The sequence below is a fragment of the Chaetura pelagica genome, unplaced genomic scaffold, assembly GCF_000747805.2.
Source record: "Chaetura pelagica isolate M959 unplaced genomic scaffold, ChaPel_1.0 scaffold642, whole genome shotgun sequence".
Taxonomy (NCBI): Eukaryota; Metazoa; Chordata; class Aves; order Apodiformes; family Apodidae; genus Chaetura; species Chaetura pelagica.
The window spans coordinates 1,404,500-1,427,546 of record NW_009952704.1 but is presented as its reverse complement, the minus strand read 5'-3'; the positions used below and the strand labels follow the sequence as shown (position 1 = coordinate 1,427,546).

General features: G+C 46.9%; 1 protein-coding gene across 1 annotated transcript in view; it reads right to left on the bottom strand.

Annotated features, from left to right (window-relative positions):
* Positions 1–6,267: 6,267 nt before the first annotated feature.
* LIMD1 (LIM domains containing 1) overlaps positions 6,268–23,047 on the bottom strand; it is a 20,539-nt gene continuing 3,759 nt past the window's right edge. The window contains exons 2-7 of the mRNA XM_009994102.1: positions 14,049–14,116; positions 12,696–12,758; positions 11,129–11,259; positions 9,912–9,963; positions 7,874–7,942; positions 6,268–6,911 (exon numbers count right to left, since the gene is read on the bottom strand). Of these exons, the coding sequence (XP_009992404.1) occupies positions 6,774–6,911; positions 7,874–7,942; positions 9,912–9,963; positions 11,129–11,259; positions 12,696–12,704 (399 nt within the window). The 5' untranslated portion in view covers positions 12,705–12,758; positions 14,049–14,116 and the 3' untranslated portion in view covers positions 6,268–6,773. The remainder of the gene's footprint in view (positions 6,912–7,873; positions 7,943–9,911; positions 9,964–11,128; positions 11,260–12,695; positions 12,759–14,048; positions 14,117–23,047) is intronic.

Here is a 23,047-nt window from a genome sequence, read left to right as displayed (position 1 = left end):
CCCTGGGGGGGGGGTTTGGCACAGAGCACGAGCGGGGCACATCCCGGCCCATTTCCCACTGGATCCAGCCCCCCCTGGGGTGGCATCGCCCACTTCTGGGCAGGTTCTCGCCTCCAGAAGGGAGGACACTGAAGTATAACCACAGCTAATCCTATTGATTTGCTTCAATTGCCCTACAGCAGGGGGTTGCTGCCTCCAGCATTATCCAGCATCCCACCAAGGATTGCAGGGAAGCCCACGGGGGCACCACACGGCCACCCACCTCCCCGAACCATGGCAGGAGCAACCTGAGGAGGTTTGGGATCCTCTGGCCAAAACCCACCCCGCTGACTCTGCAAAGCAGAGCCCAGCGTTGGGACCGAGGCCTGCTCCCACCCGTGGCACAGCCCTGCCCAGCTCCTCAGCCCGGGACCAGGGCCTCTCCGCAGGGATGCCGGGGCAGGACAGCCTCGGAAAGGGCCACAGCAAATCCCAGCCATCCGGACTGCATCTCCCCAGTGAAGAGAACTGACTGGGGAAAGGGCTGGAAATCCCCAGGGAACCCCACAAAGAAGGTTTCCTCCCACCACTCCCCGCTTCAGGTCCTGATGTGGGGGAGAGGTGGAAGGCACCAGCTGGGAAACCAACATTTCACAGCATAACTCCCTCGCCGTGGACTCTGGGCAACGACAGTCTTTGTCATTTTAGGAAAGACTTGACACTGAACATGGCTTTTTGGTGTTGTCTTTAATCACTGGAATCAAAACGGACTGGCAGCTTTGCCCCCCTCTGCCAGCCTTCAGTCTTTATAAATATTCAACAGCACAGAAGAAAGGAGGGCTGTGTTCACAGGTGGCTAAGGTTAGTTACACCAGCACAAATCCTAAAATACTCTCTCCTGGAGCTGAGCTCTGAAGGAAACATAAACAAAACAATTAGTACCGTTCAGTATTGTTAGCCAGGCTCTGGATTTGCTCTCCAGACACGGGAAGTCACAGCATGTCTATGTAGGCCCCAGTGCTCCTCTGGCCGTGCACCCCAGACCTGCTGGGTTGGTGCCAGGGGAGCTGGGAACTGCAGCCCAGTCATCCCTGCATCCCGGGGCATGGGGTATTCCTGGTGTCTGCCCTCAGGGAGTCTATGCCACCTGTCTTCATGTGAGGGACAGCTTCTGTCTTTCAGCTCCCTCCAGACTTAGCGAGCTACTGATCAAATTGCCACGCGAGCTTCTGGCTGCCCTGGAAGAAAGCAGGGTGAGGGGTTTTATTGCTCAAAAAAGCTTGATTTGGCTTCTCCTTAGGATAGGTGAGCAGCTCTGGACTCACAGCAGGCAGATGTCTGCCCGATCAGCTCTGGGAGTTACACCTAGTGCCACTGCAGCCAGCACAATACAGGACCAGGGAAGAAAACTGAACACACAAAAGCAGTGTGACAAGAGAGGCAAACCCCCTCCCAGCAATGTGGCAGCTTGGCCTCAGAGGATGGGAGAAGAGGGCCATTGATCTGGCCATATCCCTTCCCTGCCTGCAGGTACTGACTCATAGGGACAGAGATGTTTCTCCAGCAATAAGCCTGGGTCAATTTGTCCTCACAGTGATGTACAGAAGGTTGCTCCAAAGGCACCTACAAACCCTGGCAGAGAGGTGTGAAAGGCAGGTCTCTCACAGGCAGCATGTGCACAGAACTGACAGCATACACGACCCCAAAAGCACACAGAGAGCAGGCAGATGAGGCTGACATGGGAGGACAGTCCAGACCAGCATACCTAGGTGTGCTTCCCCTCAAAAATCCCTCTAATAAATGACCGGTCATACGACAAACAAAAGCCAATCTCCTCCCTGATGCATTCTCCCCTGTCTTCTGTAAGGACCTGCCATCTTTTCCCTACAGCTCCCGTATTTAAGTCACATCCTTCTTTCTCCCACTGCTTCGGTACATATTTTTGTATATTGAACAAGAAAGTTGGCAGTTCATTTCAGCAACCTTTTTGAGACAACTTCTGCAGTGCTGCAGAATCATCCCCCGGGTATGTCTTGCCTGCAATGAAATCACTCTGCCCTTGATCCAGCACTGACCTCTGTGCACACACATTGATTTTCATGGACGGGTGCAGCAGGTTTTGGTGGGGCTGCACTTCCAAGTTTAATGCAGACCGAGTCCCTCATGCAATTTTCTTAGCGACAGCAGCAGAGTACAAAGCTGCTGCCGCATCGACCAGGATGATATTCAGGTAGTTGGGAGGATCAAGTCAAAATGTTCAAGTCAGGATGGGAAAAAGGACCTGGTTGTTTTTTTTCTGTTGCTTAAATAAAGTAGTGGTAAACTGAAGTGTAAAATGGGAATTAAATCAATGAGGAAGAGTGTGCCTGTGTTTCCCCCCTGGGCTGTGGCTGCATGGGAGGCAGAGGTTGCAGCAGTGCTTATGAGCAGACCCAAATCCTGAAATTCAGGGGTGCTAAGTATTTGCCCAGGGCTATAAATCATTACAAAGAGAAGGCACAGGAAGGTATTTGCTTTCTTCTCTTGGCAGCCAAAGATACCCCTTCCTTTTGAACAGCCAAGCCAGACCCATGCCAGCTCTTAGGAGCCCAGTTCCCCCCCTTTCACATCTGCCATAGCACACCTCATGCTTAAGAGACTCCACTGTTTTCAGACCAAGGAGTGATGGATTCCCTTTGTAGCAAAAAATCTACAAAAAAAATTTAAAATAATTTATACCCTGAAAGTCTGGAAAAACATTTTCAAAGCCCCCAGACAAAACTCAGAAACTGAAGAGCCATAGACCTCATCAAACACTCCTCACCAGGGTGTTTGAAAATGCTGTTCCCTGTGTTTAACATAAGGGCAGTTTCCTAAATCACTTTGATTACAGGTGTTTCTTACACTTTACACTACACAAAAATGTCTGCTGCTTCTATAGCTGGGGCTTTCCCTCTGGCTTTTATGCAAAAATCCCTATTTCAGTTAGTTGCCATATTCTAAACAGCAGAAATTCAACAGCATGATCTGAACAAAAAAACTCTATTAAGCTCCAGCTCCTGAAAGCAAGTTTCAGGGAATTCACTTGAATAACCATTTGTATGTCAAGTTACTCATTACCAGCACAATGGGACTTCCAGGGGTCCCTTACCCTAAAGCCAGTCAGAAGTTCGTGCTGGGGGAGGAATTAAGGCAAACTTTTCACAGCACTGTTTCAGCATCTTAATAAATAAAAAGAAAACAAGAGTTTCAGGGTGAACAGCAAAACCCCACGCCTATCAGCCAGGTGACAGACAGGATTTAAGATGTTCTCTGAAATTCTCCTGCAGAGCACACAAAGCCTTCCCTCCTGCAGCTCCAGAGCGACCGGTTTGCCCTGTTTGTTCCTTTGGGGGAGCAGCCTGAAGGCAGGCAGAGGGAGAGGGATGCAGCTCCTCAGATGCCTGGTCGGGGGGGATCAAGGAGGAGAAGCCTCCCCTGTGCAGGACAGGATGTCTCTGCCTCCCACCAGACCCACCACCAGGCAGCTGCAGAGCTGGGGACAAGCTGCCAACAGTCAACACGGGCTCAGATGCCCACAGCCTAGGAGAAAAGGCAGGAATAATAAGGAGCTTAAATGAATTCAAACTCCCAAGGATAAAAGCGGTGCAAGTTAGCACACACAGGGAAGCAGGGCAATGCAAGCAGACATTTGCTTCAGAGCCACCAACTCACATAGTTCCATTCTCAATGGCTTCACGTTGTCGTTTCTAGCTCTTTGTACACACAGGAAAGGAGAGCGTTGGCACTTAATAATTTATACTGGGCCTCAAAACTGAAAGTAGGGCAGCCTTAATTTCCCCAGTGCTGAGGGATACGGGGTGGCTGACAAGAGTAACAAGACACCAACTGGGAGCAGAGGCCAAAGTCTCTGTTGATGCAAAGGAGGCTCCACAAAACAGACTGCTCGAGGCTTTCCATGAAGCAAAATTATCTTCCCCCTCTCCCCTTCTTGCCTGCTTATTTTGGGGTTGTGGGGAAGGCTGCATGAGTGATACAGTGGTTTAAACTGTAGCCTTAAACAGAAAAGATCAGTTCTGATAGTGTTTTCAGATCTTCCCAAAACAGAAGCCAGAAAATATGCATGAAGGGCTGCTCTAAAAATCAAGAGCTAGCAAAAGCATGAGCCATGTGATAGCTGGTCTCTTACAGACAGAAAAACAGATCAGGGATGGTGTTACCAGCTCACTTCCAAAAGCCACTTTGATATCTCACTGCCTTTACTGCCAGAGGAAGCTCAAAGAGTGGAAGCACCAGCTCAAGGCTATCTGAATTATTCACCAGAGACACTCAGCTGGAATTATTTCCCACTTCAGTGCCTTCAGGCAGTCCTAAGATCACAGTCACGTCTTGAGACATCCTTGCTGTGCCCAGCTGCACTGCAGGACACAAGCTGACACTGCATGCTGGGGTGAGAGCACTGGAGGATCCACCCTGGGCATTTTGTTGTCTCCAGTCCTTAGAGCCTGGATACTGCACCAAATACATTTTGTGTTGGTTCCCATCCCTTCGCTTTCCAGCATTTGGAGGTCAAATAAAGTCTCCAGGGAGCTCACATATTTGGGGTTAATCTTATCTCCTCTAAAATCACAAATGAAACCTTTGGAATCACGCATGGCTGAGATCCACGTATTCTGCAGTGGGAAAGTTCTCCCCTTGAGCTTTTGGCCACTCACTTAGGGGTTGCATGTCCCCAGGAGAAACAGCACCACAAAGCCAAGATACACAAGGACACCTGGGGCTCTGGATGGCTTCCAGTATGGGACCAACCTCCAGCCAGGTGCCACCATCTCCATCCCAAAGAGCAGCAGCAACAGCCGGAGATGCTTACACAGCTGGATGGGGCAGAAGGCTGTGTGGTCTGCAGACCCAATGAAAATCCATGCCAAAACCACCACGCTCCTAAGGTTTGGGCAGTTTTAGGTGTTCACACTTGAGCTGAGGCAAGCTGATAGAGACGTGTAGCAGAGGGAAAACAGGCCACTCATCTTCTGGCTTGTGCCTTGTTTCGTACTTAGCACAGCAACTTGCAGCACTCAAAACGGAGGCCCGTGGTATTCATTAGCACAGGCAGAGACAGCCTGTGCTAATTACCACAGCTATTACCACAGCCAGCACCCGTGCTGCTCCAGATGGGTACACAAGGCAGCCTGACTACACAGTGTAAAGTTCAAGGACAGATCCAGCTACATTTGTGCTATGGGAAAAGAGGTTTGGTTGAACCGTGGTGTGTTCTCAGCACAGGTGTGTTCCAGCAATCCCAGGGCCAATTTATTGTTGTTTCCTCACTAAAAAGGTCTTTGAGAATGCCATCCTGTCCTCTGTCAATCAGAGCTGAAGTTACACCTTCAGCACGGACACATTAGAATTTAACTAGTTTTCCACACAATATATCGGAAAGGGCAGATAAGATCCCTAATTGCATCTGAGACTTTCAAAAATTTTTCTCAAAGAAAATATTTGTACCTGTCCATGAGGAGGTGCACAGCTCTGGTACCTACAGAACATGAGCTGTAGGCACATCTGTCTTATATGTAACACTCACTAGGAGGGCAAACTTCTCTGACTATGAAGCAGGGGATTCAAAAAAAGAAACTGTCTGCCTTTCTGCTTTCTCAGCAGAACAGAAACCAAGGGCCAAACTCACTAACCCCTTGCTCAGATAACATGTTATTATTCATGGGAGCAAATCTGTTTATACCGACAGACTCATTTGACTACAGGTTGTGGAGCTGGGCTCTAAATCCCTGTGTAACAAAGTCTTTCTAATGATCTCGAGCTTGTTCCCAGAGCTCTAAATAAGCACCATTATGAAATGGCTTTGTACTGGGTAAACACCACAGAAAGCAGTGGCCAGGCTGGGGGCTGAGCTGTGGGGACAAGCTGAAAAACTCAGGCAAGTGTCTGTGTAGGAAGAGCTTTTTGTCCAAACCAAACTCTGCAAGCAAGAACAGAGGCTGGATTTCCCCAGTGTCCACACTTTCAGCATCCTGACCTTTCCTTTCCAAATATAATCCGCTCTTCACTCTGACACAGCAGACAGGCCCCTGCATATCACACTGACATGCAAGCCCAGGCCCCAAGTCACTGCAGTAGCTTAGCCTAGCTTGTTCCAGTTTTTTTTGCTCTTTGGAATGGGATGTTGGCTTCTTCCTGCCAGCCAGCATGCCTGTTTTGTGTTTGGAGAGTTGGTGCTTTTACAGCCAGACTTGATAGAGGAGTTTAGGGTATTAACTGGAAGGTCTGAGCAGGGCGTTTTGCACAGATATTTTTCTTTTCCTGAAGAATTAATAAAAAGAGAGTGTCTAAAAACTGGTATTAACAGGTTGATGTCCTTCAGGGAATCTGTTGAAATGTGCTTGCCAGGAAACACTTAGTAGACTGCCAGGATGTCCCCGGCAGCCAGGCAGTCAAGCCTCTGGCTCTTCAGCTGTGCATGGCAGGGTCTGAGTTCAGAGGCAGGGCAGCAAGTTGTGCTTTCACTGAAGAATCTGCCAAAATGAGCCAAGAAGACTCTCCAGAGCAGAAAAAGGCACATAAAAGTAAACTGATCAGTTTACAGAACACGTCACATTCTTGGTCAAGTAGACATGGTTTGATACAGCTGGAACTCACAAGCACACAGGCTCTAGGAATCCAGCAAAAAATCCCTCATATCCTTTGACAGGAACGTTGCCGACCGGTGGGAAACATGCACAGGAAATCAACTGAGGGTGGGGAGAGGGAGATCACGTAACAAGTCTTCTGTCTGGGCTTTCCCATCTCGGCCAGGCTAGCTAGTAGTGGTGCTGGTACACAGCTGCTGGGGTAGTGCCATTCTCTATGTGTTTCAGGTGACAGGAGTGACAAAGCAAATGTTCATCTAGCGGGTAACAGCGATGTCCATCTTCATCGTTCAGCTCCATCCCACAGTCCTGCAAAGAGAGGCCACGCAAACTGTTAGAGCTTGTGCTCATCTTCCAGCATCAAGCAGGCTTCCAGGAGGGTGATTCCGTGACCAGGCAGAAGATGCCCAGCCAGCAGCTCCTTGCCAGTAAGGCCAACATTTGCCAGAAGAAGGAAGGCACCTGACATAGCCATTCTGAGGGGCAGCCCTGTACAAATTTGTCTTGTGCAGATTTACAGAATAAGCTTTATCTCGTGGCAAGGTGCAACCCTGTGTATTTTAAACATGCTTGTGTCTCCTGACACTCCCAGGTAGGATTCACCCCTCCACATGACACTAATTGCAGTTGTACTGATGTGAAACTGGCCTGTTGACTCAAGGCCTCTTGCCACTGCACAGAAGCACAATGAGAGAAGACAACTATTTATTTTAATTCACGCAGCAGAAGTATGTAGGCACTCTGTGAAGCCCTGCACAGAGATGGTGTTTAAGAGCTGACATCTCTTGGGATTGCTTTGTGCAGCCATATCCTTTTTCCAGCCCCGATGGCACATTCATTTCCCATGAGCATGAAGGTAACTTACACCACACAGGATCAGTCATCCCCTTAGCATTTCTGAACAATCTGACCTGGAAATCAGATACAATAATGTGATCTGGAGCCCGAGGCTTCTGAAAAGCAGCAATGGAACCTTACTAAGTCACCCCGTTTCCTTCATTAGCAAATAAACTGCCAATTTTTTAAAAGTGTTCATTAACACTTTGCCCATACTTTTATGGCTAGTAAATGAAATTGCAGCTGAGACACTGCTGTAAAAACTTCTTTCCTCAAATTGGAGTTTTCTCAGCCACTGCCAGAAAGGATCACACAATGCAAGGTTTGAATAACTCACTCACTACCACTGGAAGGGAAGAGATGTATTTCTACCTTAACAATAATAGTAGCTACCTCTATTAAGTGCCCACTCCCTGAGAAAGCAGCTGACCTACCTCGCAGCGGTAACATTCCACATGGTAATCCTTGTCCATGGACACAACCCTGATGGTCTCGTCAGACCCCTGTGAGCATTCAAGCAAAAGAGAAATTACAAAGGCTTACAGCAGGACCAGACACATGCACCCTGTAGATTGCTTCCTGAATATCTGAGCTGCTGGCTGGACACCACAAATAAATCCTGCCACCTGCAGTTATTTTTACAGTAAAGCTTCATCGTCGACTCCAGTTACCCTCTAAAATGTAACACCAGAAATGTTAAATTCTCTCTGTTTAACATTCACATCTCTCCCAAGTCAGGCACTAATGATTTGGTAATTTCAATATATCACATTTCTCAGCATTTTAAATTGGTTTTGCCCAAGATTCACCTCTTTCAAGTATGAAATAAATTCATCCCAGAGGGGTCACAGAGAGGCCTTTCATGAGCAGCACCTGCATCTATTGACATGAAGGAAAGGTATCCCAAACATAAAACTAACAGCAGTATAATCCTGAAGGAGATGAAAAAAAACAGTCTGCCTCAACAGAAATAATCAAAGAGTCATAGAATGGGTTGGGTTGGAAGGGACCTTCAAGAGCATCTAGATCCAATCCCCGTGCATTAGCAGGGGCACCTCCCACTAGATCAGAGCCCCATCCAACCTGGCCTTGAACAGTCCTGGGGATGGGGCAGCCAAAACTTCCCTGTGAAGGACCCTCATTGAGAAGAATTTCCTCCTAATGTCTAAGGGAAAGGAGGGGAAAGAAAGGGCAAGGAAAAGCATGAAAGGTCAAAGAAGGTCTGGGAAGGGCAATGAAGGGAAAGGAGGGGAAAGGAAAGTCAAGGAAGGGACAAGCAAGGGGAAACTAATAGGCTCAATGACACCCATTTCACAGGTGCAGAAGGGGTGACTGAAGGGACCTGAGCAGTGCCACCAGGCAACAGGGGTAGGAAAAGGGACACAAGCAGCAACATCTGACACTTTGGTCTCTCAACAAGCACCACTAATGTTAGGCAGGGGTAACATGCTGAGACAAGTTCTTTGGAAAGCCAGCCTTGCAAATACTGGGATACAAATCCAGAGTGAGAGTTTGATCCTGAAAATCATTCTGCCTGGATGCACTGAAACAACATGAAGCAGACTCCCTTTAAGTTGAGGCCAGGGACATAGGTGCAACAGTTGATAAATCAGGCAATGCAGGATTACTTTATAGCAAACATTAGGCCTGAGAGTGCTGATAGTCTGGTTATGTGCTGTTGGACAGTCTTCTTTCTGGCATTTGGCTGGGACCTCCTGAATGATGGAAATGCTGTTGTTTTCTAGAGTCAATAAGTATCTATTACAATAAACAGGATCCCCACAGCTGTCACATGGGGACTATGCTGGCAGAAGCACAAGTTTAAGGTCATCCACTGTTATGGTTAGTCTGATATTGAGAAGCCTAATATCTACATGGGATTGTTAGTAGGAAACCATGGCGCAAACCACAGCCCATAGCACAAAACCTCCTCCTGTGGCCCAGCCACATCTGCCTGGGGGTACCTACAGGAAGGGACAGGTCTGTTTCTATACTGAGAGGTACCTCTTAAGCAGGGTGTGGAGCATCTGTGACTTCATAAGGGGGGGAAAAATGTCTTTGTGCCAGGGCTGTCTCTATACTGGGGGGTGGCACCTATACAGCAAGGTGCTGTCACTGTACTGGGAGTACCACCTGTTCAGAGGGAGGGGTCTGCCTCCACACTGCCAGCAGGCCTGTCTGTGTATTGGGGGGCAGCCCCACGCAGTGTGGCAGGGTCTGCCTCCATACCAGGGTGCTCCCTACGACCGGGTCTGTTTCTAACACCAGGAAGTTTCATTATCAAGCAAAAGAAGGCTCACAACTCAAGGGCAGAGTATGAGCCTAGGTCAAAAGGTTGCATGCTGGAAGAAGAGATTCTCTCTCCCCATCCCCGTGGGCATTTGTCTTGACATAGGGTCAAGTATGAAAGAGAGCAAAGCCTGAGACGTGATGCTCCCTTCCCGAAGGGAATACGGAATAAAAGGCTCTCACCTCAGAGGGCAGAATGGGAAGTCCACATGCTGCACACTTTGGAGCTAAAACCCTGGAAGAGCAACGAGAAAGTAAAGGAAGTTATAGATCAACAGAGAGGCCTGTATGATCTCAGTGATAAGACAAAAAGCTGCAGCTGCAAATAACCTATCCACTGGAAAGACTTAAATCTTGAGACCATAGATTCATTTTAGGATTAATTTTAAGTAATGCTTGGCACACATTACTCAGTCAGGCAAAAAGAGGTTTTACTTTTTACATTCAGTGCCAGAAAAAAAACCCCAAACAAACACACTGCAGAATTCTTGGCTGTTACTGAGAGATTTGGAAGAGAGGATGTGGAGAATCTGAGCAGGACCATCCTCAGAAAAACACATTAAAAAGCACTGGCAGCTTTACACTGGGGCAAGACACCTCAGAGGAAACACCATGGGACTCATAAGGCTCCTTAAGGCCTGTTAACATGATACATAAATAATTAAATGAAATAGCATGGAAACCTGCTATCATTTCACAACAACAGGGGCATACACAGGCAATCTCGGTGCAACACAGAACAGTTCCCAGGGCTGCCTGAGCAATGCTTAATACTCTCCCTGCTCAGAAAATGGAGCAGGGAGCAAAGCGAGCCAAATGGACACTCAAAATGTATGCAGCTCTAATACCATAACTACCAGCTAAGAGCAGAGTAATTTTATTTTACTAAATGAAATATCATAACTACCAGCAGAGAGCAGAGCTGTTTTATTTTACTAAATGACAAGTGTTGTGGCTTTTTTAAAGTACGTTTTATTGGTTGTTTAATTTAGAGCTGGATAACAGTCTTACTTTGATTTCTAAAAACATTCTTTAAAAGTCAAACTCAGCCCTGCAACTACTCAAAAAACGACTCTTGTTGATTTCAACAGCTATTCACAGTCTTACGTTGGAGTGGACTGATTTCTTACATCACTGAACACTTCATGAGAACTGTTTCTCACTATCTCTCCTTTGCAGGAGGGGCAGCTGAAGCCCAGGGGTGGAGTGACTTCCTCAGAGTTGCATGGAAAAATCTGATGGCAGGGCAAGAGAAGAGTCATCAGGAATTTCTAGGGTCCAGCCCCATGCTACAAATTTTACCTTCTAAACCGGTCCCTGTTTTATTAATCCATGCTTCCTAATTAGCTGAAAAGCTAAATTAGAGGTTTGAGCATCTCTGCTGCATACTCTGCCCTTACTTGTGGTAATCTCTGACACAGTAGATTTTGTTTTCAGAGTCCACAGTGAATGGCACACCATCCAGACACTCGTTGCAAACCACACAGCGGAAGCAGCCTGGATGATAAGACTTCCCTAAAGCCTGCAGGATCTGCAACAAACCAAGAGACAGGAAAAAAACATGTGAACAGCCAATAAAGGTGAAAATTATAAACACACAGCTTCACATCAGACAATGCCACAAATTCATCAGTGGGGCTGTGTCTTTTTCTGGGGACTTCACCTGAAAAACGAGTTAACAGGGATGGAAAGGGCAGGTGGAATAAATATTTATCACCAAATATTTATTAGTGCAGGTAAGAAAACAATTTAGAGTTTCAGTCAAGGTATTTAGCTTTACAAAGGATAGAAATGACAGAATTTAAAGGAAAGAAAATAATTTCTGAAGCCAACAGATTAAGAATACTTAGTAGGATCGATCGCAAGGCAAGACATAGCCAGCCAACAAAAGGAAATACATCTTTATATTCTCCATGAGAGGCTGAAATAAATACTATTGCTAGATTTTCATAATGCCTTAGATATCCAAGAGCTCTGTACTTGCTAGCTTGGCTTTCTAATTAACAGAGACTATGGGAACTGTATTGAACTCAACAGCTGCAATTCACCTGCTGGCTTTGGAGCAGTAATTTACTACCTGGAATACCACTTCTGAGCAAAAAATTGCTTTTCCAATTTTAATGCTTTCCAGTGTAAGCAGCACACAAAGATAATCAACAATAAGCATGAGAAAATTTTGGGAGGCATGCTGTGAACTAACCACTCAGAAATTCCTGCTTTCTTTGCCTTAGCCACAGCTTACCAGCTAACATGACCATGAATTTGCCTCCCTCTGAATCACCCACAGCTGAATGCTGCCTGCTGCTAGCTGACCCCCTACCTGAGCCATCACCCACTCCCTGCAAACCTTGAGCTGAAGGTACCTGTTGTAGGCTCATCAGAACTGTCTGCTTCAGATGTCCACACATCTACTGAACAGTTTTCAAGGACTTGGACAGATCTGAACTGAGGCCTGGATCCCACACCCTGGCTCAAAACCTGTTCCCCAAGGCATCTGCCCAACATCTTCCAGCACCCACAGAAGGCAGCAACAAGGCAGCAGCTTCATCCTGCTGCTCAGGAGTACATGGCTTGACTACAGGAAAGACAAGCTCAGCAGACCTGCACCAGTGCCCCACAGCAAAGGAGCACTGCAGAGTTGTGGCACTTATAGGAAGCATCAACAGGACTCTGAATACCCTGTCCAGGGAAGCCTGAAGGGGGATGAAAGAGCTGAAGGCTCGGAGTTTTGATTTGAACTGAGATCAGGCAGAGCAAAGTCTCTGCATGGCAGACAGCAGGGGGCCAGCTTCACTTCCAAGCAAAAAAACCAACAAAAGGCTTAGTGGATTTTCTTTCTGCTACCAATCTCACACTAGGCAGACTACCAGATGATAACAGACAGTACTGGATACTAATATATTTTGCTTTTGATGCATTCTTCTAAAAAGCTGTGGGATTTTTTCTCCTATAGCAATTATCACTTACCATGTCCATTATCAAATGACCACAAATGAAACACCTGTCAGCTGACTGCTGGAAACCAGAATACTGCAAGGACAAAAAAGAACTGGCTTAAAATTTCACAAGACTAGTCAAGCATAAACAACATATTATGGGGTGTTATTTGCTTGGCCTTTTCCTGCACTTCTTACACAAGCTAAACTTCCCAGTGCTTTTTTGAGTATATGGAGCTCTGGTTCAGCCCCTAGCAGATATTCCATAAAGACATCAGACTTTACTGCTTAGATGAAGGATGAGTCCCTGTAACTTTCAAGTCCTAAATTCAAGTTTAATTAAGTATATAAGTAAATACCATAAATGCATATGCAAACAAGGCATTTACTAATAAGACTTACATTCTCATTTGACTGTGAATTTTCATGCCAGGAACTCTCTTGTGTTTATCAAAAATTCATATCACAACATCTGTATATAGATATTGTTTTGGAAAGCCAAATTCTTCCTTTAGTTACACCAGTATAGGTCTACTCAGCGGTATCATCACAGACCTCTGGTAGCATAATATTCAAGTTTGGCCCAGAGCATCTTTCTTGCTGCTATTGTTAACATCTAATGGTAAGGAACTGCCTGTCATGTCCATGACATGCAACTCAGGCACAGCACATCATATGTCGCAGGTTTCAGACCTGTCTGAATGGTGGAAATGCAAACTGGAAAAATTAAATATTTTAGAGGCATTTAATCAATCTTTCGATTTTCAACATGTGTAGAATATCCTGATGAAAACAAAGAAGGTTAATTCACTTCTCTGTCAGAAACACTAGACTTACCCAATAAACAGGCAAATATTACTTTTTTTCAAGCCTCAGTGAAGGCTTAACCTATGAGGGCTCAAGGGCAGAGGTGTATATGGCTTTTTGGCCTTTTACCTCCACCAGCTGAGGAGAGAACCATGGGGTTGCTTCATCCTCACTTACGTTCACACAAAATCCATTGAGAGGAACCGAAAGCTACACACTAAGACACCCAAGCACAACCAGTTCACTGGAAAAGGAAATTCACTCATTGATTCATCTCACTCCTGTCTCCAGAGTGTGGCCACAGAGACATGCTTTGAAGGAACCATCAAAAGAGGCTACGGCTTCGACTACAGGCTCTGCAGTGCAAAAACCATGGTCTTTCACTTGGCTGCTTGCAGCAGCACACGTGGGTGGCCACCATGGCTGGGGCTGGCCCTGGGTAAAGGGAGAGCAGAAGGGCCAGGCAGGATGCTGGGCTAGAGCTGTGTGAAACGTGGGCAAAGCTGCCAGGCAGAAAGGCTGGGTGCCTGCTGGAGGGGCTGAAACGTGCTGGCACAAGGGTCAGCTGTCTGCTTACCAGGAAGTCTTCCTCACAGAACACCTTGCCGTTGACAAAGTAAAAGGCTTTTCCTCTCAGCTTTCGACCTGAGGAAAAAAACATGGAGAGAAGAGACAGGTCAGCCAACAATGGGGAGCAGATGTGAGCAAAAACTGGCTGCTGGGAAGGGAGCAATGAGGGCGTCTGAGCATGAACGCCACAGGGCTGGGAAGAGCACCCAACCCCAGCACAGGTCTTCCCGGGCTCCAGGGTGACCAACCCCATCTCTTCCACTGGCAGTCACTGGTGAATGCCAATCACTGGATCCAAACAGGAGCAGGTAGCTTTGCAAGCCTGGACCATCCATCTCCTGGAGATGACAACATGAAATAACCTGGGAAGGGAGAGTGAGGGTACTTTGATGCACACTGGAAAACACCCCAGGAAAGGAGCAAGGAGACAAAAAGGGCACACGGAGGGTGATCCATACTTGACATTGTTCCTCAAAATGTCACCTCCTGTGCTGTTCCACTAGAAGGTGCCTTCAACCAGCAGCTGCCAGATAAGCCACAGCAACGCCTGACCAGCTGGTGTGCCTCCAGCAGAGTGCAACACTGGAGCACTGAGCACGCTTCTCTCTGCTCCTAGCACCACGCTTATTATTGCAGCTGCCAACAAAAATGTGAAGGCATTTTAAAATACATTATTTTCTTTTTTTCAAACCAGATGACAAAGTTTTTTTCCAAGAAAGGACTCTACACATGGGGAAGATTTATATTTACTGCAGCTCTTCTGCTTATGCCTCACATTGGCTGCCTGTTTTCAGTTCCACATAACTATGGCAACACGTGCTTACGCTGCCACCACTTCTCAGTGCCTCGCTTTCTCCCCGAGGAAAAGGGCTACTTTTTGTTTGTTTATAAAAAGCTGCTCCTGCCTCTTTGCAGCCCAGTTCCCCTACTCAGCCAGGGGTTTGAAATGCAGCCTAGCACTGGAGCAGCTCTGCTTGCCCTGCCCCGGTTGAGGAGCCCCAGGTGAGTGTCCCAGGGCAGCACCAAGGGCAGGAGGAGCAACACAGCCCGGGCACAGCCAGAGCAGGGCTGGCTGCAGGCTGGTCTTGAGGACTTGCCAGGCATTGCTGGGAGGAAATTGGAACCAAAACAGCAGGGCCCAGAAGCCTCCTGCTTAATATGCACGTGTAATTTAAAAAGTATTATCAGGTGATAGGTGTATCAATGCAGACAACACACGGGACTTGTCTGGAGCTCACCTCTTGGTGCTTTATGACACCTGGCAGCCTTCGATGATTTAACACGCTGGCTGCAAAGTATTAAGGAAAGGAGGGAGCAAAGTAAAACCACTTCAATAAATAAAGAGCTTTGCTGTCTCCGCGTACACCAGAGGGCACTCTCAGGCCGGGAAACAACTCGCACTGCTCCTCAGGAAATGGAGATGCTCCAGGGAAGCTCTGAAGTTTGGCCAAGGAATCTAACCAGACCAACATCTCACCAGCAGCCCCCAGTGCCCTGCCCAGGCTGCAGCCGGCAAGGAGGGCAGAGGACTTGTCAGGGTGTTTCTCAAGGAACAAGCCCCAGTTCGCACATGGAGAAGCTTCATGGTGAAGGTGCAGACATTGCTCAGCTGTGTGTTTACCAGGCAGCGTAGAAGCCAGGATGCCCCCCAACATGCTCATTGTCCCCCTGTCCTCCTCTAATCCCTGCTGGGGACAACCACGTTACCTGGAGGTCAGCCCATCCTTGCACCAACATGGACAGCAAACGGGACACAGAAGAAAACCTGATAAACCCCAAAGCATCTTACTCTGATCCTCTCACCCACCCTGATGCTTTACCAAGGTTGCCAACACCAAGACAGGATTTGGAGACCAAAATAAAAAGTATCTAATCTTGGATGCTTTTGCTTGGTGGCCCCATAACCCTTCTTTTGTGTCTGCTTGCCCACAGGTAATCCTGGCATGTCTGCCAGCAGCTGCAGAGTTCCATTTCCAGAGAAGAGGAAGGAGAGGCATGGGGATAAGCTGGGATTTGCAGCACCTTTGTAAATGGTGGTCCTAAGTGAGCTAACAAGCCTAATGCAGCCAGGAGCACACGCAAAAGTCTCCCACCGATTTAAATTGGGATTTGGCACTCCTAAAAATGAAAAAAAAAACCAACAAAAAACCCACACAACAAAGCCAAAAACCATTTAACTTTGACTTTAAATTGTGAGATAGTGCAGGCTCCAGCTCAGTGCAACGGGCAAGCGCCCAAGCGACTTTCCACCTGCAATGTCTCTCCTTAAAGACAAGCTGACAGGAGTGAGGAAAAACATACGCACGGAGCCATGCAATGAGGAGACACCTCTTTGGATGATGGCCGGTGCACGGGAAGCAGCAGTGGCAGCCGAGGGGATGAGGTTTGGATTGCTGCCACCGTGCCATTCTTCCACGGTGACAACCACCGCGTTTACCGGCCATCCCGCACCCAGTGTATTTTTAACCCTGTGACATTAGCAGGTCAAGATTGATGGCAACAGGCTTTCAGAGAAGGCGCCACGGCCGGTGGTGCCCCATGTCTGGGCTCCTGCTGCAAGCTCATTCAGCAGAGGGATAAACCCCTTTATAAAGGATTTAAACTGGGCTGTTGGTGTTACATGGGCACACGGAGAAGAGGTGCTGACACCAAAAGCACTTTGAGGGAAAGGGATGTGTGTGTATCATATAATTACTCTCTTCAGGGAGTAAGTGGTCATTTTGATTATTCTTAGCTCCTCTCCACAACTCTCTTTAAGCCCCTGGCAGAAGTATAAATGGAAGTGTGACAAAAACACAAGTAAGCAGGTGTGCCTGCAGCCACACCAGGAGCAGCGCCTGCAAACACAGCTGATTTCTTCCTCTGCTGCTCACCGACCACGTCGGGATGGACTTCTCCTCCCACCACCCCTTTGACGTGAGGAAGCGTCTCCTCATTGTACACATGGGAAAGAAAGATGCAGGAAAAGCTCACTTCCCCGAGCTGCACTGGGGACCATCCCAGTGGAGCTGGGAAATGCACATTCCGGCTGTGGCCACACCAGTAAAACAAGCCATGCTGGGACTGTCCCGCAGTGCAGAGCAGGGCAGCAGCAGCTTCTGTCCCTGCACCGAGTTCCCTGCCATGGGACAGCACCTCACATGAAACAAGTCCCTCTCAAAAGCAATACTTCTGACTGTGTGCCTGCAGAGCCTGGCTCAGGTGTTGCTTCAACACAGAGATGCTGTTGTAATTTCACCTCAAGAAGGACTGAGAACTGAAACGGCACACAAGGAATCACATACTGATCTCTGCCAACTTTAAATATGCCTTACTTCAAACATGCATCATGATGACTGCATAGACTATATCCTTTGATAAACCCAGGAGCATTAATGCGTGGCCTGCTGCTTTCAGGATCAATTGCTCTAATGTCTTAAGCTGCTGGCTCCTGACCATATTTCACTTTCACTTCCACTTTACTCTGAATTTAGCTAGTCTTTCACCTGAAAAAAATCAGACTATTAAACCTCCTTGTCATTTCAATCCTACCATCTTCATTCACTGTTACAAGATCTCCTGTCCCTGACGGGAGGTTCGAGCCTCATGCTTTTATGTACTGCTCATCCCTAACACAACTGTCTAGTCTGTTTAGCTGTGGGAGCTCCAGGATGACCTTGAGGTCATTTAAGCACCGATTTCAGAATAGTTCAGGCTTAGTCACTGGTGCCTTGGTGCTAAAATAAACACACTTTGCTTAGCTGCTGATAATAGGCATACCCCCAGGCTGCACTTCCAGGATGCTGCTACTTTTGTCTGCTTTCTCCTTTTGAAGTTCATCTAAGGAGGAGTTTGTTTACCTGGGACTTGCAACAGCCCAAGGAGTATGCTGGAAGATGCACCAGTCGCCTGCTGGAGAGCCAGACCAAACTTTCTCTTTTGAAGCTGCTTTTCCATTATTTACTAAAAGGACAATGAGGTCACACCCATGTTCAAAGACCAGAGATTGCTCTCAATGCATGTAATGGTACAGGGCAGTGACTGGATCCTGGGGTTCAATGGAGATGCATGACCAGGACCCTCTCCTTGCTGGGGAGGCATCATGGACCTCACTTATCACTTATCTAAGCACCATGGAGCTCCCTGAGGTGCCTGCACAGCAGATGGGCAAGAATCACTGCAGACTGGCAGCTGCTCCTGGGCCCCTTTCACACTAAAAACCCTGGGCCTCTGTCACTACAAAAATCAGTCCTTCACAGAGCACCACCACTGTAAGATAAATTTGGATGTGTAATTACTAGTGGCAGGTGAATACAAAAGGATTTCCGTTTCTGGATTGGCTAGATGTGACCTCCTGACACACTAGTGGGACAGCAGGCTGGAAAGGGTGGCTCTGGCCCAACCTGCAGTCCTTCCCACAGTTTTCATTTTCATCCACATAGAAGTACGAGGGGGCTTGGATCAAAGAACCTACTCCAGTCTGTGCACACCCCACAGGCAGCACAAGGGGTGCAGGCAGAGTCAAGAGCCCCCAGCTGCCCCATATCATAGAGTTAGTTCAGCAACACACAAGACCCACTGCTGCCTGGGCAGCACACGTGTTTATGGAGCAGCACAAGTATTTATGGATACTGACTTTGCTGACAAGCAGCACAGTGCACTACATGTGCAGCAGACTAGGTGGAACATCAGAGGGGCTTAATTTCTGCCACCTGTGCTATTTCTGTTGAACGCCACTGAAACTGGATGCAGCGCCCCGTCTGACCCAGTATTTCCAGCCTGCACGTAGAGTGGGGCTGCACAAAAGGGTTGCTTAGATGCCTGTACCTCCTCCTCGGGTAAACTCAGACTGTGACTAACCAGCAGACACCCCAGGTTAGATCAAAGCCCTGGTGAAACCATAGGCAGGATTATAGGATGTCTCTTAGAAAAAACTGTGCTGAGACACAGCAGCTCTGTTACTATGAAGATGTTCAGTCTCTCTCTCAACTATACAAGCTGTACTGTAAAATTGCAAAAAAATGTCCTCTATGGTCTCATCACATATTTGAGGTGGCAAAAACAAAGGAGAAACAAAACCCTGAGAAAACAGTCTGACGTCTGAAAGCAAAAACATGCTCTGGTACATGGATGAAAATGTCAACTGCCTCTAACAGCAAAGCAACCTCAGATGAAGGCAGAAATGGCTTCTCAGAGGGCAACATTGTGAAACCACAGTAAGCCACACAGCCTCTCCCTTGCTGATGGTGAACTGTTGCAAGACATTTAAATGCTTTTCTTTTCAGGGAAAACCCCTAGATGCCTCAAAAGTCAGAGGTAAGATAAAGTCACCCTGGGACAAAGCAGCATTATGACCTGGGGAGTCCCTGCTGAGGTACTGTTTTCAACTCTATATCCTCGGTGAATGCAACTCTGCATCAAAACTGTATGATGGAGCATTTATTAAATTTCTCTAGGTATAGAAGAGGCTTCAGTGCTCACTGAGCCACAACTCAGAAAATTATTCATAGGTACCATTAAAACGTTGTAAGAAACCCCTTAAAATCGTTACAGCACAATTAATCCTATGCTTGTGCTTAATAAAAAAAAACCCCATACTTCGAATTGCATTATAAAATAAAAAGACCGGCACAACTGGAAATGTATTCTGTTAAATGTATTCTTTTTTCTCACATTGCCCTAATGATTTCAGACTTTCAGTCAGTACTAAAACCCACACAAGTGACTCAAACAGCTAGGAGATGGATAAACCCCTGGCTGCATCTCCTGTCTGTGAGCTGAACACTTACTTTCCAGTGGGAGTATCTACTGAGGACCCCTGGGCCATGCCAAAGTCCCTTCAGCTTAGACCCCAAAGCATTACCACCCTGAAATCTGGCCAGGAAAGGAACAAGTACTGTCATCCTACAGCGAAAGGTGCCCTGGCATTTCTCATCTATGGCAAGCACTTCTTGTGCCAAATAGCAGGGATTTCTCACCAGCAAGCTGAGAGACTGCAGACAAAAAGTCACCAAGAACAAAGCAGCAATTTAAACCAGAGTAGAAACACACACTGACGATTTCCCTGTCTCCCAAACTGTTGGTAAAGCCAGGCACAGCTGATTGTTTTCCAAGGATACTTTTGCTAAAAAAAATATTGTTTACTATGTGGGCTCTTGCATGATAATTTTATTAAAGGGATGCTGAGCAAGGATTACCAGCAGTATTTTGCACTCTCCGCTTCGAAGATCTGCCTGTCAACCAATACAGTAATTTTATATCCAATTACAAGCAGTAAATTCTGCTTCGCTAGAAAACCTGGTAGTTTCTGCATCTGAAGATAACCATACACAGACATAAACCACAGGGAAATTCACCTGGCAAGGCTGCTTGCCCTGCAACCTCAGATTAAGTCACACTTGCAGAAAAAGGAAGACCGAGTTATTTAGTGATACCAATAAAAAACACGCCCTTGTTGTTCCACAGGTTATACCAATATGTGGCAGGCTTATTCAACATCATTATCCCAAAGACATCCAGAGCTGCAGTATTTTAAGTAGCCATCCTTTATAAACACTGCAGCAAGACTAATTAGTCCAAGCAGAGGCCTATGCTTGCAGATACACTGCTTGCAGATACACTGCTTGCAGATACACTGCTTGCAGATACACTGCTTCAGTACCTTAGCTACCTCGTTTAGTGAATGACCCTTGATACCTCGAAACACAACTACATTGTGAAATATTAACAAAACCCCAGATATTCCCAGAGGGTGGCAAGAAACAGCCAGCTTGTGCTATTTCAAATTCCACCACTGGAACAGCAGCCCATTACCCTTACACAGACATCAACATTAATCTGAGCTTACCCAAAAAAAAAAAAAAAAAGGCAAGTAATGTAGGAATATTGACATGTCGAAGGTGGAATTCTGTTATTTGGCAAACATGCAAGGTTTCCACCTCTTTGTAATAATGAGTCAAAACCTGGTCCTCATTTTGGACCTTCTGCTGCACTTCAACTTCGAACTCTCCCTTAAACCACCTTGCAATCAGTTATTTCTTTCTGACTTCCTTCCTCGCCTACTGATTTCCTCCATAGTCATCTCTGACACTTCCCTTGTACGTTTTTAGCTTTCAGATTTCCTCTGAGGACTAAGTGGCTGAAGTACAAGACCCTTATGCTCTAAATTACATTGCCAGCAGAGCTAAAAAGGTCTGTTTTCCAGGCAATCTGCTGCTGTCAGATACAAGCTTGGCTGAATCCTAAAGAAAACACCAAAACACCACAGTAGGTTGGAGCAATACTGTCTACTTAAACTTTGTAAGGTCTCCTTACTACCTAAATAAGTATCAACATCTGGTAACATCAGTGTTTTTCGTGTACTGAGAAGGTTAAACAGGTGACAACTTAAATGGTTAATGTATAACAAACCATTTAGTAACTACAACTGTTTGTCCAACAAACTGAAAAAAAAAACCAACAAACAAGACGGAAGCAGACACCTTGAGCTGGCAGGAAATAGCTGTATGAGTTTTGAGGACTTTTTTTTTTTTTAACCTACTTTCATGGCCCTCCCCTAAAGCAAACACAGTATAGTACTAAGCCTACAGAAAGAACCCAAAGTTTTTTCGGCTCCCTCTCTGCAAACAAGCTGCCTTGTTTGTGTCTCTGCCCTGTAACAAACAAGAAGATAAATGAGTCATTTATGCCAAAGTAATCATTCTAGATCTGTTGTTTTGACCTCTAAGCCAAATTTTCTGCATTACATGCCAATGGCTCAGATAAAACAGTACATTTTTTTCCTGACAGCTGAACCCTGTAATGTATGCGTGGCTCTGCTCAACAAATTGCTCTATAATTTATCCCTGCATGTATGTGTATCAGGAAACAAGAGGGTGTAGAAAATTTGGCACCATGAGGTATGAAGTCCCCTCTTCTCCATAGACCCCCTTCTTTGTCTGAGCAACTAATGCACATTTGGACACAAATCCAACTACGAGCAAAATTAGAAAACCTCACTAAAATGGAAACAGCAGGATGGTGGATATAAATATCTGGAGGACAATATGCTTTACCTTAATAGGTAATATAGTATATTTTATTTACTGGAGCGGAGATGTTCAGCGTTCCACCAGAGCAGAAATTTAGGATTGAAGTCACGGGCAACCTTGACTTCTCTAAGGTAAGATTGTACTGGATGGTGTCCAAGATGAACTCCACTTGACCTTAAAAGCAGTACTTAATTTTCAGCTGGAAACCAGAGTTCCCACACAGGCTGCTCAGGGCACATTTTGCAGCTGGTCAGAACAACACCATCCGTACAAATATTTATTTTTCTGACAGATGAAATGGTCTCATCGCATTCACTGCAGTGACACAGATGACAGCAACCCTGCAGGGAGGCACACACTCTCTCTGGGTAACCACAGGGCTGTGTGCCCTTCGTTCCCCTTGCAGCCACGGGCCAGGGGGCTGAGAAATGACCTCAGTCTGCACAAGGCGGGATTCCCCTTGGGTGTATTTCTTCCTTGCGCGCAGAGCAGGACAGCGTGTACCACCCCAGGCACTGGTGAAGCAGCTGCAGTGCAAAGAGGCTGGATGAATCAGAAAGTCAGCCCGAGCACAGGGAGGCAGGCAGGGCAGCTGATGGGGGGGTGAGGGGCAGTGCAAGGGGCTTCCCTGCACATCCCAAGCCCCTGGAGCAAACTGCTCCTGCATGAAGGGCCCTGTGCACCGAAGCAGCAGCACAGGCAGCCCTCACAAGAGGGTTTCTTCTGAGCCTTGCCACTTGTAGAGGTACATGCACATGAGGGAAACACCACTGCTGCAGAGGCCTCCTTCCAGCACTGCTCTCCTTTGAGGACCACGTTCCCACACCACCACACCCCGTCCTCTCCATCCATCCGTGCTGGCCACTGCTGCCTCCAGCTCCATCTTACTGTGGCCACTGCCCCAGTGGGAAAGAACTTGAGCAAGTAATTCCTGCACCTAGCAAGCTGAAACAGGATCCCACTTACACCCCTCCAGCTTCCATTCCCCTTTTTTATC